Below are 19,651 nucleotides of genomic sequence, written 5' to 3'. Positions count from 1 at the left end.
TAGTTGTTAGAGTTATATGGGCCGTGAATAGATCAGTGGTTAGAGCACCTGACTAGAGATACAGGGGTCCCGGGTTAGATTCCCGGTCTAGCCAAAGATTTTCTCCTCTCCCATATACTACAGTTGGTGTCGATGACCACCCCTGCACTGCAGTTTGTCCTGCCAGGGGCCAAACAGAATCTGGGTTGTGTGTCTTCGAGGGTGAATACAAATTTAAGGAGGGAGGAATGTAGTAATTATGGCTAAATGGACCGTGGATATCGGCCAGGATAGTTCAGTGGTTTAGAACACCTGACTAGTAATGCAGGGTTCGATTCCCGGTCCAGCCACTGTTCTCCTCTCCAATACTACACTGTCAAAAGCAGGCATGCGTCGAATCATTTATTCTATTTGAATATTTTATATTACAATGTAATTATATGCACTATCCCAATTTATTTTATCTTTCTATCACGTATTCCATAATGTAAACCAACCGATAAAAATCCAAACATCACTTGCAGAAAAAATAAAGGTTTTTATAGAGACAACTTTACAGCTCACTTTGCGCAAAAATCATGAAATGACAATTTTCCAAGCGCTTTCTCAATTTTTTTAAAATTTTTTTTGCATAGTTGAATGTATGAACTTTGCGAAAATAACACTTTTTTAAAGTTAAAAATTCTCGTTTTAACGTAAAAATTAATACCTTTTGATGGCCTATACAAAAAATATCGAGTCTCCTCCTTTCGGTCTTGAGAAAACGTTGTGGATAGATCCAGAATTTTGACAGATTCTGCGAGTAAAGAGGTAAAAATAGAATGAGATAAAACTCATACGTGAACTAAAATTTACTTTGGGATCAGCATGACTGTTGGAAAACAATCGGAACACGCTCGGTCGTTATTTGTCGGTTACGGAAATGGTTGAGTTGTTACGATTGCGTTGGAAAACAAAGAGCTAGGAGACACCAATCGGAATTCCTCGAATGTTTCGCGCACTCGACATTCGAGGAGTCCCGACACCTTGAGAAACGCACGCAGGACTCAGTGGCGGATATAGGATTTCCGAAAGGGGGATGTGAAAGTCAAATAATGGCCAAAGTACTCAGCCATTTTGGATGCCAATTCTGAAGTTTTACTCACCATTTGTGGCTATAAAAGGGAGGAGGGTCACTATTGATATCATGTTTAAAAAAAATCTATGTGGAAAATGAGCTGTAAAGTGTCTCATTAAAAAAATCTATAAATTTAAATTCCAATTACTATGATAAAAATTTTGTGACTAGATAAACATTTGTTATAACCTCTTGTTACACTTGCCACTTGACCTGGAGAAAAGAGTGTAATAGTCTATACAACTTTATTGTCTGCAGGGCACCAGATTCTAACTTCTGGCAAAGTTTACAAATTTTGTGTTTACTAGAGGAACTACGGTAATTTTACAAGTACATGATATAGTGTAATAAAATGGTATGAAGTTTATATGAACATATACGGTAATTCCATAATTCATTCATAAAAGTGTATAAAGCATGATAACAATTCCTTATGCATAAACAACCTAACACTTAATGGCATCTTATGCATTATAGATAAATGTTAACACTGCATTCCTATTCAAAATGGAAAAATATAGAAAAATACAAATGGCGGGAACATGTGCTTCACATGTGCTTGACCGAAACAAGTAACTTTCATAATTCAAGTAAATAATTGTGTGACCTAACATATAATGATAATAAACATATTAACTGGATCTCAAATAATACCCTTGGTGATATACATAGCATACAAGTGTGATAATCTAAAATAATTACCTGGAGAAAAGAGTGTAATAGTCTATACAACTTTATTGTCTGCAGGGCACCAGATTCTAACTTCTGGCGAAAAAGAGTTCAGTGAAACAGTCGATAAAAAGAAAATAGAGTTATCGCTCTTCGCCCATAATAAAAATTTGGTACCCCCCGCAATACCACACGTAACACTCTCCCCCCGAACAACAAATGTCGTCCCGACATTTAACAAAAAACACAGAAATCATTTTTCTTTTGACTAGATCAGATTGAGACTAGAACATCAAATATTAATGAATGATATCTACTTGCATGCACTTGCAAAAATAAAAGTTTTCCAAGTAGGATACATGAACTATTCAGAACAATACTGTTGTTTACCACTAAATAAATCTCATCATGAGAGTACTGTATACCATAAGTATACTTCACAATCTACATACATTCCATGAATGCAAAATCTAACACATAGCTGGCCAAGCATTTGTGTTCCTTAACGAAATGTTAAGATGGTAAATATAAAGAGTTTTCATACAGTGGTTTTCAACAATGTCAAAAATAAAAATGACTAGCATTTTAATACAAAATCATACCACACACATTACATCTACTCTGACTCCGACGAAACAACAAATCAACCTTACACCTTACATTTAACTTTGACTAACTCTTAACTTAAAACACCGTCATAACGTATAAATGCTGGCATGAGATGTACATATTTTGACATCATATTAACAAAATAGATAAGATTCATTCCTTAGAGTTTATACATATATTGGGTGTAGATATGTATTGACACTGTTCTGAACTGCACGGATCGTTGGTTCTCCAGGTTTATCATATGTCAGGGTTCTTGGAGGTCGGATGACACGAGCAGGTCGACCGGTAGGTAGATCCCCATCATCATCTGAAACCGAGATAAACTCTTCACTCGAAGGACCTTGCGAGCTCCCAGTCAATATTGACGACTGTGAGGAACTTTCTGTGGCAACTGTGGATGTTTCTTGCTGAGTGATTGGCACAAACTCTTTTGCTGTAGGATTTAGTCTAGGATCGCTTCTTGCTGCTTCAGACTGATGCCCCCAACACACCTCATCAGAATCGGAGGAGTCGCTCGACAATTCTTTTGGTGACTGACCATGTGTTATCTTACTTCTTGTTTTGCGCTTCGGTTGTGGTTTTACAATCACAGGTAGGTCATTGCACGGTAATAACAAATTACGATGAAGTCGACGCAGTCGCCCTCTGTTGCCCTCTGCTTGGACTTCATAGACTGGTGAATCTCCTATTCGTCGTAGTACTGTGTGAACTTCAGATTCCCAGTAAGACCTCAGCTTTCCAGGACCACCACGTTCCAATAGATTCCTTACAAGAACACGATCCCCTTTGACTAATGCAGCACTTTGAGGTTTCTTGTCATAGCGATCCTTTGCACGCTGACTGGCTTTGCTTGCAGTTTTAGCTGCTATTCGATAAGCTTCTTCTAATCTATTTCTCCACTCAGTCACCCAGTCTGATTTCTTCGCTGTTAACTGATCATCCAGTCCAAATATGAGGTCTATTGGTAATCTTGGATGACGACCAAATACTAGATAGAAAGGAGAATATCCTGTGCTGTCATTCCTCGTACAATTGTATGCATGGGTCATCTTGTTAAGATGATTCTTCCAATTGCGCTTGTGATCTTTAGGTAGAGTTCTTAACATACCAAGTAGTGTACGGTTCAGTCTCTCTGTTTGACCATTACCTTGGGGATGGTAGGGTGTGGTTCTAGAATGTTTCACCCCAGTTAAGGTCTGTAATCTAGAAAAGAAACTGTTTTCAAACTCCCGACCCTGATCATGGTGCAATCTATCAGGAAACCCAAACCGCATGAAGAAATCGTTGAACATTTTCTCGGCAGCAGTGCGTCCAGATTTGTTCCTAGTAGGGTAAGCGGCTGCAAAGCGTGTGAAATGGTCTACCACGACCAGAATATACTCGTATCCGCCACTGCACGATTCCAAATGCAGGAAGTCTATCGATACCATCTCAAAAGGGTAGGTTGTTATTATTGGCTCGAGAGGTGCAACCGGCTTAACATTTGGTTTTCGATCCTTGATACATGGACACCTTTTTTGTATAAACTCTGCTATATCAGATGCCATCCGCGGCCAATAAAATCGCTCCTGGGCAAGTGCGACAACCCTGTCAGTTCCTAAATGTCCCATCTTAGCGTGGAGTTCATCATACACATAATCCCTATACCTAGGTGGGAGGACAACTTGATGTTTGATCTCGCCAGTGAGTAATTTAACACGGCGCTTTAGAAGTCCCTGATCATCAACGTAGAGTTTCTTCCAGCTCCGTAACAGTTGTTTTTCTTGAACAGAGAAGGATTTCTTTTCTCTTGCACTAGGTTGTTTCCCTTTTGTTACTAGCTTAATCACCAATGAAATAGTTTCATCCTTTTCTTGTGCTGTTAGCAGAGCTTCATGGCTGACCTTGACATCATCAGGTACATTAGAAGTGGACTCTGGTGTTGGACATACAGGTGAAACAAATCCTTGCAGCTTGTTACTGGTACGAGCTTCCACCATTTTAACTGTAGCCTCTACTTCATCCTTTGTAGACTCCATGGTACACTCAGATTGTAGGGTGGTAAAATCTAGAGACATACGGCTCAGTCCATCTGCATCCCTATTCCTTGGCCCTGGTTTATACTTCACAGAAAAATTGAAGTCTGCTAGTTCACTAATCCACCGAAGTCGAGTGGCATCTAGCCTAGGTGTGGTGAGAACATAGCACAATGGATTGTTATCACTGTACACTGTGAAGTGTGGAGCATAATACAGATAGTCACGAAAGCGATCGGCTATAGCCCACTTCATGGCCAAAAACTCTAGTTTTCCTGAGTGCATGTGGTAGTTTTTCTCCGCTGGTGACAGTGTTCTTGAAGCGTATGCAACCACTCGAGGTATCCCTTGGTCATCCCTCTGGTAGAGTATGGCCCCTAATCCTTCTCCTGATGCATCCACATGTAGATCAAATGGTTTGTCAAAAAGTGGATAAGCCATGACAGGTGGGTTTGTAAGAGCATCCACAAGGTCACTCAATGCCTCTTGGTGGGCTCTCGTCCAGCTGATCTTCACCTGGGAAGATACTTGTCCATTCTTCATCTTTACCCTCGACTTTCCTTTGCCTGCAAGAGGATTCTTGATTTTTGGATTCTTTACTAAGTCATAAAGTAGTCGGGCACGACGTGCAAAGTCTGGTATATACTTCCGATAGAACCCTAGAAATCCAAGAAGTTTTCTCATATCTCCAATACAAGTCGGTTTCCTCTCTTTTAGCATCAAAACTGCTCTTTTGTCCTCTGGGTCCATAGTGTAGCCCTCACCAGTAGCTAAATGACCCAAGTACCTCACCTCCTGCTTAAACAGATGACACTTGGAAGGTTTCAGTTTTACCCCTCTCTCTCGGAAACGCTGGAAAACCTGTTCTAGATGTGACAAGTGCTGCTCAATCGTGGATGAGTAAACTAGAGTGTCGTCCAGATAAGGCAGGCAAAACCGATCCCTTATCCCCTCTAGGCAGTCATTCATGAAGGTTTGAAAAGCAGCTGGAGCGCCAGATAAACCGAAAGGAATTCGCTCCCACTCATAGAGTCCCCAAGGTGTTATGAAGGCTGTAAACTTTTTACTATCTTCTGACATCACTCCTTGATGATACGCCTTTCCTTGGTCAAGTAGGGAAAACCACTTGCTGCCCCCGAGACTATCAAGTGCATCCTGGATTTTCGGTAAGGGTCTACTATCAGCCACTGACTTTTGGTTTATCTTTCGGTAGTCTACACAGAGACGAAGGCTGCCGTCCTTTTTCCGCACGCACACCAAGGGGCTGGCAAATGCAGATTTTGACTTGCGAACGAAACCTTTGGACAGCAGATCCTGTATGTAATCCTTCACCTCACTATACAATGCATTTGGAATGGATCTATAGGTCTGTCGCACTGGGCTGGGGTCATGCATGCTAATGTCCATCTTCAAATCCGGAGCAAATCCAATGTCCGCCTCATCACGCGAGAAAATATCCGAATACTCATATAATACCTGCTTCACTTTTATTAGGTCTTCTGCACTGAGCTTGTCTGTAGGTAGAAGAACAGGTGGATTCCACTTTTCTGTGTCAGTGTTTAGTGTCTGTGTTCTTACTGGTTCCAACGTCACTGAGTTCATGCTGACAACGGAAGACACAGTCTCCAACGTGCCTAGATGAGTATTCTTCTTCAGAATCACAACAGAGTTTGTACAGTTTTGGACAGGAATCCTAACGAAACTCATAGAATGTTTATTTTCACTCACAGTTAGCAGTGTTTCGGTTATAATTAACCCATTGCCCTCAAAAACTGCCGGAGTAAACAATCCCTTCCACTGCCCTCCATGGTTCCGACCAATTCTGAAACAGGCACGTATGATCACAGAACTCTGGGGCGAAATTTCCTGCGTTGACGATCCACTATATACATTATATACCGTCTCTGTCTCCTGCAACATCTGAGATATCATGTTGACCGTCTTTGGGCTGATTCCCGGTAGTGCACCAGTAAGGGCGTTGTTTAGGCATTCATCTGAATTGATGTAATGACGAATGACATTGTAACCAATGATTGGCCTAACTAATGATGGTGAGCTGGATACTAGGAAGGGAACCCTTAGGGAGGTAGTACCATGTCCTAGCTGGAACTCCAGATCTGTCCACCCCTCAAATGGAACTTCATCATTGCTAGCAGATGTAAGAATCAAATCACTGGACACTAGATCACTTACAGGGCGCACATCAGAGCTTGGACACTGGGCCTGGAGAAACTGACTAGAAATAATGGACACTTGGGCTCCTGTGTCCCATAATGCTTGTACGGGTACTTTATCCAGAGAGCAAGTCACAATACATTTATCACCAATAAGTTTAACCAGTCTTAACTTTACACTAGGAGATATTGTTTCTACTTCACTTTTTGGCATCTCAAAATCAGAATGAATGGCGTTCACAACACAGTGGGAGCTTCCAAACTGCGGAGTCACTGACGGCTCCCTCGACGTGACCCCCTCCCATTTCCCGACCTTTTCCTCTGTTTGCAGCCTGCTTTGAAGTGCTCCTCACTGCCACACACCCAGCAATGTGTGCATGATGATGCTGTGTTTAATTGCCTACACTTCTCACAACCCAACTGAAATCTGCGAGGAGCATCTGTATCTGATGGACTCTTAAAAGGCGCAGAATTTTGTTTCCTGATCTCTGCGATTTCTGCACGTAGTTCCTGAAGTTCCATCCAAAGAATACCCTCTCTGACATCCTTCTGTTTCTGTTCCTTCTTTGGAGGATTTTGAGCCTCCTCTGTGACAGAGTTAACCTTTGCTTTGGTTAATCGTCCCTTCCTCTCCTTTTCCCTGGCGACGATTGTGCTGAATTGCTGAATAAGTTCATCATCTTCAACTTTAGAGTCTAAAATTGGCTTCACTTCACGTCGTAGTGTCTCATCATTGAGTCCTATATACAAAGTGTGTAGGAACACGGGTGTAACGAGCTTATCATCATAATGAACCTCAGCCCCTTCTTCTTTCGATACAAACAAGATTTTTTGTTTCAGGCTTAGAAGTTTTAACAGAAAATCTTGAGGTTCATCTTTCCCCTGCGTTGAATTTGTCAGGTGGGTATAGAGCTCAGTTGCAGATCTCTCCTCATAGTGGGACCGGAGAATCTTCCGCAGTGATGACAACGACAACTTTTCACGTCCCTCCAAATAACTTCTCAAAGGTAGAGTTGGTGAGATAGCTCGGGTGACCCCATCAATTATGTCTGCTTCACTGTACGATTTGCGAAGTCCGGCTTCAATTTGTCGAACTAGGCTTACAAATGAAAGTCTATTAGGGCGGTCTGAAATCTCACCACTTAATTTGAAGTCTTTATGACACAAGGGTGGATGTTTGTTCTTGGTGTCACTTGGTTTCGGTTCTGGGGCCTTTTCTGCCTTATCTGTCTTAACTGTGATTTTCTTTGCTGTCAATGCATCATTCAGTAGTAATAAAGCAGTCGTGTTGCCGTCATCACTACTGTTCTCCTTATCCAGCCATGTCAAGATGGCTTTCACTGCCAGGACCTTGTCTGCCTTGTTTGGCTCTGTGATGATCTTGTTGTCTTTTAAAATACCCTGAAGAGTCTCAACTGGTGCTTGGTACAGCTTGGACAAGACCTCAAACTCCAACTCTTGCTTTTCTCCCATGGCTATGGAAAATCCCGGACGAGCCCCCAAATGTTACACTTGCCACTTGACCTGGAGAAAAGAGTGTAATAGTCTATACAACTTTATTGTCTGCAGGGCACCAGATTCTAACTTCTGGCAAAGTTTACAAATTTTGTGTTTACTAGAGGAACTACGGTAATTTTACAAGTACATGATATAGTGTAATAAAATGGTATGAAGTTTATATGAACATATACGGTAATTCCATAATTCATTCATAAAAGTGTATAAAGCATGATAACAATTCCTTATGCATAAACAACCTAACACTTAATGGCATCTTATGCATTATAGATAAATGTTAACACTGCATTCCTATTCAAAATGGAAAAATATAGAAAAATACAAATGGCGGGAACATGTGCTTCACATGTGCTTGACCGAAACAAGTAACTTTCATAATTCAAGTAAATAATTGTGTGACCTAACATATAATGATAATAAACATATTAACTGGATCTCAAATAATACCCTTGGTGATATACATAGCATACAAGTGTGATAATCTAAAATAATTACCTGGAGAAAAGAGTGTAATAGTCTATACAACTTTATTGTCTGCAGGGCACCAGATTCTAACTTCTGGCGAAAAAGAGTTCAGTGAAACAGTCGATAAAAAGAAAATAGAGTTATCGCTCTTCGCCCATAATAAAAATTTGGTACCCCCCCGCAATACCACACGTAACACTCTCAACAGTAGATAATAGATATAGCACTAGTACTGTAAACTTTTTTTAAGGATATTAAAGCTTGTCGATACTATTCTCGTCCTTTCATGATCCCTGTTTTACACTATCCATAATCTCTTTGCGATCATACTCAGTTAAACGCTTGTATGTTTACAAACTTTCTGGAAGGATTGATCTGCGCAGTAGTGTGGTAAATATTATTACTGTTGATGTTTTCACAGGTCCAGCATAACTTCTATATAGCTTTGTAAAGATATTTGAAATAGCTTGATTTAGCTGTTTTAAATCAGTTTCTCAAAGCAATTTCTAAAAGCATGAAAAATCGTACATCTCTGAGTGTTTACAACAGCTGTGCAACTCAGTGTAAACAAAGAAAAAAAAACAAACTTTTCTAATATTGCATTCCTAAGGAAGAAGTTTGATTCAGAATTGTCTTATGTTTAGCGACAGTTCTCCAGTTTTCAGCATAGAATAAAAGTCAATGAGGATCAACAACTTGTCAACAGAATAATTAATGGATTAATTGGCAATCTTATATTGCACGTTGTAAAGTCATCCCCTGGGGATAGGAAAGACCGAATATAAATAACTCCCTCATTTCCGCAGTAATTATATTTATGCTTCAATGCACACAGGGTAGTGGGCAGTTTTTAAAACAACACAACAGAAATTCTCTTTTCTTGAATCTTAAAATGATGTAGTATTGTGATTAACTATAGTTCATAGTACAAACATGTTCAAAATTATTAAATGCGACTTTTTGGCATTGTACTGTCCGTAATTGTCGTGCTCTAGACACTCATAAGAGGAACGCGTCTGTCCAATTCCATTCTTTAATTCTCAACTACATAACTAAGCAATTTCACAAACCGCGTGGCTGAGGCTGTCAACATCAATTACTGACTTAATACTAAATATATAGCTTTCGCTGATAGAGCACATTCCTAAGTGTGGGAAAACATTTAATCTGAATTAACTATTTAAGATATAGACATTACATCCCTCTTCACCTTAGACAAAAGCAAATTTTTAAAATTTTAGAAATGACAGCCTGTTGATTTAAATTTTAAAATGCTAACAAACTCATTTTTATAACATCAAAACAAAATTATAATCTAATAACTAATCTAAGAAGTCAGAAAATTATAATCTAATAATAAGTCAGGTCCCTTTTTTCCTCAAGTGGTCACATAGTCTCTTAGATACGCAGGTGGCTTGAGGCTGTCAACATCAATTACTGACTTAATACTAAATATATAGCTTTCGCTGATAGAGCACATTCCTAAGTGTGGGAAAACATTTAATCTGAATGAACTATTTAAGATATAGACATTACAGGCATGTCATTGTGATTTTTAAAAAATAGACATTCAATCCCATTCGATCTGAACTAGCTCAATGAAGCCATTTGAAATAGATTTACAAAGCTATGTAGGTTCAGTGATTCAGATTGGAATGCAATTTTGATAGGACAGAGGGCCAAAATGATACAAAAATTATAGGCCATTTTGGCCTAACTCCATGAAAACTTTAGGCCCTAAATACATATGAAGCAATACTGCAAAATAAACTCAAAACTTTGAAATTAAACTGACGTTTTAGTTTTCAATTCTTCAGTTTAATTATCATGACTGCAGTCAACTGTATCGGAATTCTTCTCGGTCGTTCCTGTGTTGTTGTTTGATTGTTTTTCATCCCGTCGATAATTGAGACGTCGCCAGTTGTAGGTGAAGTATCACAAATTTAGACCTATATAATATTGAGCGCTCAGGGCCATATCAGTGAGGGCTCTTTAACGTGCCAACGCCTGCCGCGACACAGTACCTCCATTTTTAAGGTCGCATCCGAAAGACCCGTGATTCTAAATCTAGTAAATGACGAGTGTTTGGCGAAGGAGCAATCACTAACCATGTTTACTTCTTAATATGTTTGATGCGGCTATGTCATGATCGGGACTCGAAGTCACGACCTCCTAGTTACGAACGCAACCGGAAAATCTGATGTTTAATAGGGTTTGTTGCCAATCATGATCATCAAACCGGACGGATAGCGGTTATTTTCCTGTGGCCGATAAACACTAAAAAACGATCAGCCGTACTGACCGAAAAACCAAAAATTTCATAGGCCATGTTGGCCTTTCTGGAGAATTTTTGTCGGCCATTTTCAATATTTATTGGCCATTTGCCGATGGCTAACTCCAATCTGAATCACTGAGGTTAATAAAACTTGTTTACTCCAGAAATTTAGAAATGAGGCCCCGGGCAATTCCACAGGGGTTTGACACAATATGAGCAAATTGGTATATATGGAATAAAAGTGACTATTGTACTATATATACCAATTTGCTCATATTGTGTCAAAACCCTGTGGGCAATTCCCCCTTGATACAAGATTTGGGGCGAAGGGTATAAAATTAGGGGAGGGGTGTTGTTTAAAAGCATTTCCAATAATGCACTGTGCTCTTAGCATTCATAATTATTTAAGCTACTATCACAGGGTTTTGTGTCAAAACCCTGTGGCTACTATCATCACAATTAATAAAATATTCAGGTCACTTATAGGCCCCTAGCTATATATGTCACAAGAATAAAGAAAGCATTCTGGTTCATTTTAAAATAGCTTTCAGTTTTCTATAACTATACTATGAAAACACTATATCTAAGACTTGATATAAATAATAATTAAATTGTTTCGTTATTTCTGCAGTGTTCGAAATTGGTTCAAAACTTGGTATAGACCACAGGTCTCTGACAAGATAACATAGACCTTATCAATAGCATAGACCGCAACATCGAAAAAAAAAAGACAACAGCACAAATTTAAAACATTTTCATTAAATTACTTCTAATTGAAAAATACATATAAATAATGTAGATGTACATGTAATTTATTTGAGTTTGTTAAGACTTGTTTGTTTGTTTCAGATATGTAAAAGTTTGTGGAGGTACTTTCCTCATACAGAAAATTTCTTGAAAGGGGTAAAGATCTGGTATTCACCGACAAAGAGAGTGATTGAGGGATTCAGAAAGAATCAACATCTTACAGAGGCGGGAGATATACAGAAATGTATAGATGTATGTAGAGAGAGAGAGAGAGAGAGAGAGATTATTTCCTTGTAGTGCATCTCATTAGTGTTGAGAATCAAAATTATCTTTTTAAGCTCACTGTGAAATTTGGGGGGGGGGGGGGGAGCAAATCTTTTTATACTCCCTGAGAAAATTGGGGGAAGCATAACTAGACGTTGTCATGTCTGTCCATCCGAGCTCATATCTCCCTAAACCTTTCATCAGAAATCGATCAAAATGGATCATTTTCTAAAGGTCAAGGTCACTCAGAACATAAAAAAAGTTCCTTATTTCATGAGTTTTTGATGTAAAAAAGTTCCCATCTCTTAAACCTTTCATCAGAAATTGATCATAAATGACCACAAGTATTCCTGGGGACAGGGGATTTTTAGACCAAGGTAATTTTGGAAAGGTCAAGGTCACTCAGAACATATACATACCTTATATAAATAAAAAGTTCTTTCATTTTTGTAATCAACAGTTTTTTAAAGAGGTAATTTGACCATTTATCACAAAAATAAGCAACAAGCAACTGGCTCTCATCCAAATGTCACTCAAGGTCATTTTGGAAAGGTCAAGGTCACTCACCAGTCAGAACATATACCTGTATGAAAAAACCTTCATTTAACAGTTATTGATCACTGTCACTCATTGTATGAAGTACTTTTAATCATTAGTTAGAAGCAGTTCATGGAACATCCATCAGTTTTACTGATTTTCTCGTTTCTTTTATTTCAGAGAGCCAAAACCTTTTTGAAAAACGGCCGACTGGTGTAAATAATCAACATAATACTCAAACACAAGTAAGGTTGATTTGAACACCTATCAATACAGGTACATTTAAGAAAGAATTGGAGGGAACAGCAATCGAAAGGCAAAGGAGAGAATATTACAGACAAGAATAATTTGTGACCTAAGACAAGGATGACTACCAAACACATTTATCTTCTTGATGCCATTCACAGAGGTGATGAAAACAGGGTGGTTAGACTGTTGAAGGAAGGCTGTGAGCAGTACACGATTGATTCAGCCTTGTGTTGGGCTAGTCGCTATGGACATTTGAAAATTATTGGGCACCTGTTGAGGAGTGGAGGAAATACCAATGCTATAGTATGGGGTGGGTACACTCCTCTTCTTTGGGCAGTGATGTACTCATCAAAGACAGATGTGATTAAGACCCTTCTTGAGGCAGGAAGTGACATTAACCATGCATCTTTGAGATATCGTCAGACCGCACTGCATGCCGCAGCAATCAGGGGGAGTGTGGCCTTCACAAGCTTTCTCCTGGAAAATGGTGCCGATCCTGATGCACAGGACAGGATGTTTAAAACACCACTTCTCCTTGCTGTTCACAAAAACCACCGATCTTGTGCAGCACTACTCATAAAGCACAACTGTGATGTGGATTTGTCAGGTTGGGTGTCTGGGCGCAGTACCACGCCTCTGACCCTTGCCCTGGTACGTGGAAATCTTAAAATAACCAAAATGCTGTTGCTGGCTGGTGCTAAATTCTGCGACCCTGCAGTTTACCACTCATACACCATCACCCAATACTACAAGACAGTGGAAGACAACCTGGATATCGAGGTTCGACCGGTGTACCTACAACAGCAGTGCAGAGTGTGTATCAGGCACCTCCTCAAACCACACTTCCTGCAAAAAGTAAGGGAGCTAGCTCTACCTAAACCATTGAAGGGATTTTTAGAAATTTCAGAACTTGACAGTGTTAATCAGTCCATACAATGATCTCGTGTACAGCTTAACTGCTAGATATTTTCCCAGTCTCATCATTTATTTGTATTTTAATTGGTTTTAATTTCAAGCTACATGTATGATTGATGAAACTAGCTAGTAATAATTACACAGCAGGAAAATAAGACTGTATACAGTAATCATTGTTGACTTTATATTCTCCCTCACTATGTTCGTTGGCATATAAATTAATCATACTCCAAGATATTTTAAAGTAGTGGTCTGGAAAACAATAGAAACACAATCTGCAATGCTGTTTGTTTGAACATTTATTTTTTATATGTATGTAATCTAATCCCACCGCCAAGACAAAATATGACACATATTATTGCATGTAATACCTTGCATACATATTTGATTTACTGATTTCCATATCACCACCCGGTTCTACGTTCTAAATGATCTGAAGAATTTACATGACCATATCACGTGATACATACACTGTACGCGCTTTACTGCCCACAAAGCACTTTACACAAACTAGATACCCACAACGAAAATAATATTAAGTATGATGTATATATCTTTTTTTGCATAATTTTATGCATTTCTAATCAAAGTCAGATTTATTGACTTTTAATTTTTAAGGACACTTGCTAGAAACAAAAATATCAATGTGTGAGTTGATATATTTTTCTGGACCTTTTCTGATTGTAATTACATGTAGTACAGATATCAAGTTTGTAAAGTTTAGGGAACTTGTGAAATTTCTATTTTATTGGGGGTTTTTCCCACAAGTAATTAGATGTAATGAATGATTATTTTCCATTTATACTTTTTTTCTTTCAAAAATTATGATTTACATGTATTTGCATATTATGATTATCAATATTGTAATTTAATCAATTACTTTACAAAGTAATCAACCACTGACTCTCCATGCATTATCAGGTTAAGATAGCTCCATCCTCATTTCTTTAACATTGCTTTTAATGTTTAACTGAAAATGTAAATTCTTAGTTGTTTTTGTTTTTTTTACATAATAGTTTAAAGACTGTTTGACTTTTACCAGCTCATAATACTACTTTAATACAGGACATTTGTTTTTTAGATTATGATTGTAAGCTATTAGTGTGAAGTACTTTAGAGATTTTTTAAAAATTAATAGGAGTGTTATACAACATTTTGTATTGTGTTTTTCTGTGATGTCATATGGTTTTTGTAAAATGTTTATTTTATCAAAATTTGAGTATGATAGAAATATATCCCTTGGAGGAATTTTATTCACTGGGTATAGTTTTAAAAGTTTGGTATTATTCTATTTGATATTGAAAAGGTTTTTATTTTCTTTGAGTAATCAATTATTTATATTACAAGAAATGTTATCAAGGGCAATAACTCTTATGATGGTATTTTTGTGTTGTATGTCTATTATACAATGGTCAATTGATTTATAAATATTTATAAAGTTTCATTTTTTTGTAAGAAACTGTTGACATTAATATTTTGTCATTTTAGCTAGTTTTTACGTATTTTTATCCTGCTGTTTAATGTAAATGTGTGATTTTCTGATGGGGGTGGTGGTGTTGGTACATTGTGTATAGCAGACTTGAACTGGTAGTACTAGAAATGAGAGATTTTGAAGTATGGGCAAACACATTTTTTCATTTTTTATATTTTGGGGTTTTTCAAGAATTTTCAGACAATCAGTGCAAAAGTCATTATTCTGCTACATGTATGTGCCTTAAGACCACACACCCCCCCTCCCCCACCCCCCCCCCCCCCCAACTTTAAACTCGAGACCTACTTTAAACTCGAGACCTACAAATCAGTAGAGGAATATTATTTACAAGTCTTACATGTAGCCAACTTGCCTATGAAGTTTGACAAACAAAACATGAAAGTGACAATCTCTAGTCAAAGGTCAGACATCTGTTGCTGCCAGTACAACTGTAGGTCCGTGACCAGTGACCTATAAAATAATCAATACGGGTAATCTACAGCAACTAGTCATGACCATCCTGTCTGAAACTTAATGACTATCAGACAAACAGTTCTTTAGTTTATATGTATTTATAGATAAGTTCGCTTTACCTAGTGTATCATCGATACCAAAAAGGGGCCGGTGACAAGTTCGCAATTCAAAGAAGTCTCCCCCTGTAAGTGTCCATGATTCGCGAGGGGACATGTAAGCAATGGATATATGCTGAATACAAGTGATTCAGTATTCAAGGTCTGTTAGTAGGGCTGAAACGATACGCCCCCTTCACGATACGATACATATTGCAATACTTATGTCATGATTCAATACTTTCAATATGATACAATTTACAGAAGAAACCAATGATAATATTGCAGAAAAGTTTAATTACCAAGATTTACATTCATAATTTTAAAAGCAAAATGTTTCCAAATTGCCAAATGGTAAAATGCATTTTGGCTCTGTAGTTTAAATTGATAAAGTTTATTATTATTTTCGTAAGACTCAAGGTAAACAACAGTCTGAATGTTATTTAACATTATTTTGTCCCTCATGCAGGTAACAAAATCAGTCCGAACCTGATGTATTTTACTGAACCAGTTTATAATAAAGGTATTGCACCGAAAATTGAGGCAATGAATTGAACATTGAATCAAGGGTTTATATTGAACAGTATGGATATTTCGGTGAATTGTTTCAGCCCTAACTGTTAGGGCAAAAAACAGTATGATAATTTCACTTATATAACTGTATGAGGCATATATACCATACTTAAAATATTGCCATTTAAATGTGCACAAGTTACCTACAACACGAGAGGAATTCAAGCATGAATATATTCTATCTAAAACCATTATATAAGTCTAGACAAAAGGATAGAGAAAGATGCTGTTTCTTTCGTTAGTAAAAACTGAATTCTTTTGTTCATCCAAGGACAGCTAATTTAGTGTTGCAGGAATTCTTAAGATGAAGAATTTTTTTTGACTTGGAACATTTTCTGTAAATTGTATGAAATCTGGTATTGACATGGTATTCGATGATGTTATTCCCTTGGAAAGTGAAAATACGAGTTTTGATTTGAAGTTTCAGCTGTATTTATTTATATAATATTAAAATTGTGAAAAGAGTTTTTGTACTTCTGTGTTCCGGCTGAGGACAAAGCCAATGAAATGAAGAGATTCGCAGATTTTTTATCAGCAATGATTGACAGTACAGTGTCGAATAATAGCAAGGAAAATCTCCTTGGCATGTAAAGGTTTCCTGAACTAGTGCACATGCACTGTAATACATAGGATTGTGACACAACACGTTTCATACAGATCATGGAAAGATCTCTGAATCACATATTTAGTATCATTTCAGTATTGTGTACCAATACCCTTGGCTATGAAAATACTATCTTAAAAATGTACAAGTTGGTTGAACAAAACATATAAAAACATCTTGTTTTACACCATTACTAATAGTGACATGGAATCATCAGAAATGGCAAGATTATGACAGGACCTACAAAGCAGTATCAAGGTCAAATGACTAGTGACCTTTGACCTTAGAACATAAAATTGGTATTACTCAAGAAGCAAGTCAGATAGAGACATGGAGTCTTCAGAAAGGATGATGAGATATACAAATATATATCAAGGGCAAGTGACTCCAGTGACCTTGACCTCTGATGTTGAACATACAAACTTGTGTAATTTTATAACTGGAATTGATAGTAACATTGGATCTTCAGAAATGATAAGAAGTTGGTAAGATAGATCAACAAACTAGTATCAAGGTCAGGTGACTCCAGTGACATTGACCTCTGACCTTAGATCATAAACTTATTACTTAAAAACTAGGTCTGTTAAAGAGTTGGAATCTTCAGAAATAATAAGAAGGATGATGGGGTCTACAAATTGGTATCAAGGTCAAGTGACTCCAGTGACCTTGCCCTCTGACCTTAAACATAAGTCTGGTATTAGTTTAGAACTGGGATGGATACAGACATGGGATCATCAAAAATGATAAGAGGATGTTGGGACCTGCAAATTAGGATCAAGGTCAAGTGACACCAGTTTTAATCAAGGAAAAAAGGGGGATTTGTTGAAAAATTTCAAATTCAAAGTCTTTGTGATCTAGATTTTTAAAATGAAGTTAAAATGGCATGGATTTTTTCAAGGGAGGAAAATAATAGTACTCAGAAAAAGCCACTTTTATACAACCAGTATTTCGTTTGGGAGACTTTACAATTGGTAGATTATAATCATATCTTGTTTAATATAATATTTCCTCAAACTGGATTACGTTCAACAACCTGTAATTTTCTCAAAAATTGAAGAAAATCAAAATCCTTGCCACATGTTCATCTTCCATACCCATGCATACAAATACCTGTATAATAAGACCCCGTGGAAGGAAAAATAATTGAAAAATCATTTACTCGCTATACAATACTTCCTAAAAAAAAGACTAAATAGAATCCTTGCAACACACACATCTTCCATACCCATACAATTACTCTGTACAATAAGAAGGTTCCCATTTGAAAACTACGGAAGGAAAAACAGACAAATAATGTACTCTGTATGCAATAATTCCTCAAAACTGACTAAGCTCAGCAATTTTCTCAAAATTTGAAAGAAAATCAAAACCCTTGCCACAGGCTCACCATCCATACCCATATAAACACTCTGTAAAATAAGAAGGTTCCCGCTTGAAAACAGAGAGGAATTCATCGAACAAATCATGTACTCGCTTTGTAATATTTCCTCAAAAAAGACTAAGTTTAACAACAGGTATCTTTTTTTTTCAAAAGTTGAAGAAAATCAAAATCATTGCCACATGTACATCTTCAATATCCATACAAACACTCTGTAAAACAAGATGGTCCTTACTTGGACATTGTGGGAGGACTTCTCCGGACAAATGACATGTATGTATACCCTCCGTATAACAATAATTTTTAAATAAAGGGGCACAACTCCTACAAGAAAGGTCAAAATATCAATATGATCTAAAATGATCCACAAAGAATCTACATAGCGAGTTTCAGCTTGATATGTGACAGAGAAATGAAATTAGAAACAGAAAACCCCGAAAGAACCAACAGACGGATGTACAGACATTGCTGTACTATGAAAGGTGAAGATAACAAACAGTTAAACAGTCTATAAAATGACAGCAGAGAAGAAACGTGCATTTGTATATAAAACAAAATACTGTAATCCAAATAAAGCATAGGAACTGCTAAATTCGTAAAATAAGAAATATCACACAAACGGTTAAGCTTTGACCTATAATTAATCCTTTAGCTTCTCAATAACAGCAATAATTATACCCCCCGCAACAAGTTGGGGGGGTATACTGGAATCGGGTTGTCCGTCTGTCCGTCCGTCTGTAGACACAATGGTTTCCGGACTCTAAAGCATTATCCTTTCCACCTACCGTCACCATATCATACATATGGACTACCCATGGGATGAAGATGTTCCCTATCGATTTTGGGGTCAAAAGGTCAAAGGTCAAGCACACTGGACATCGAAGTAGCAATATGGTTTCCGGGCTCTAAAGCGTTATCCTTTCCACCTACAGTCACCATATCATACATATGGACTACCCATGGGATGAAGATGTTCCCTATTGATTTTGGGGTCAAAAGGTCAAAGGTCAAGCGCACTGGACATCGAAGTAGCAATATGGTTTCCGGGCTCTAAAGCGTTATCCTTTCCACCTACAGTCACCATATCATACATATGGACTACCCATGGGATGAAGATGTTCCCTATTGATTTTGGGGTCAAAAGGTCAAAGGTCACGCGCACTGGACATCAAAGTAGCAATATGGTTTCCGGGCTGTAAAGCATTATCCTTTCCACCTACCGTCACCATATCATACATATGGACTACCCATGGGATGAAGATGTTCCCTATCGATTTTGGGGTCAAAAGGTCAAAGGTCAAGCACACTGGACATCGAAGTAGCAATATGGTTTCCGGGCTCTAAAGCGTTATCCTTTCCACCTACAGTCACCATATCATACATATGGACTACCCATGGGATGAAGATGTTCCCTATCGATTTTGGGGTCAAAAGGTCAAAGGTCACGCGCACTGGACATCGAAGTAGCAATATGGTTCGGTTTGTCATGCCATTTGTTTTTTACACTCAGAAAAGAGGTA

The 19,651-nt window shown here is 37.8% G+C and overlaps 1 protein-coding gene across 1 annotated transcript; it reads left to right on the top strand.

The window, feature by feature from the left end:
• The first annotated feature begins 8,877 nt into the window (after positions 1-8,877).
• Positions 8,878-16,614, top strand: LOC125665603 (serine/threonine-protein kinase TNNI3K-like). The gene is made up of 3 exons (XM_048898320.2): positions 8,878-8,939; positions 11,674-11,823; positions 12,553-16,614. Exon 3 carries the CDS (start codon positions 12,739-12,741, stop codon positions 13,558-13,560), a length of 822 nt encoding a protein of 273 aa, XP_048754277.2. The 5' UTR covers positions 8,878-8,939; positions 11,674-11,823; positions 12,553-12,738; the 3' UTR covers positions 13,561-16,614.
• Positions 16,615-19,651: the final 3,037 nt, after the last annotated feature.

Source organism: Ostrea edulis, chromosome 10 (genome assembly GCF_947568905.1).
Source record: "Ostrea edulis chromosome 10, xbOstEdul1.1, whole genome shotgun sequence".
NCBI classification, from domain to species: domain Eukaryota; kingdom Metazoa; phylum Mollusca; class Bivalvia; order Ostreida; family Ostreidae; genus Ostrea; species Ostrea edulis.
The sequence above is the reverse complement of the archived record's forward strand: the minus strand, read 5'-3'. Positions and strand labels throughout refer to the sequence as shown.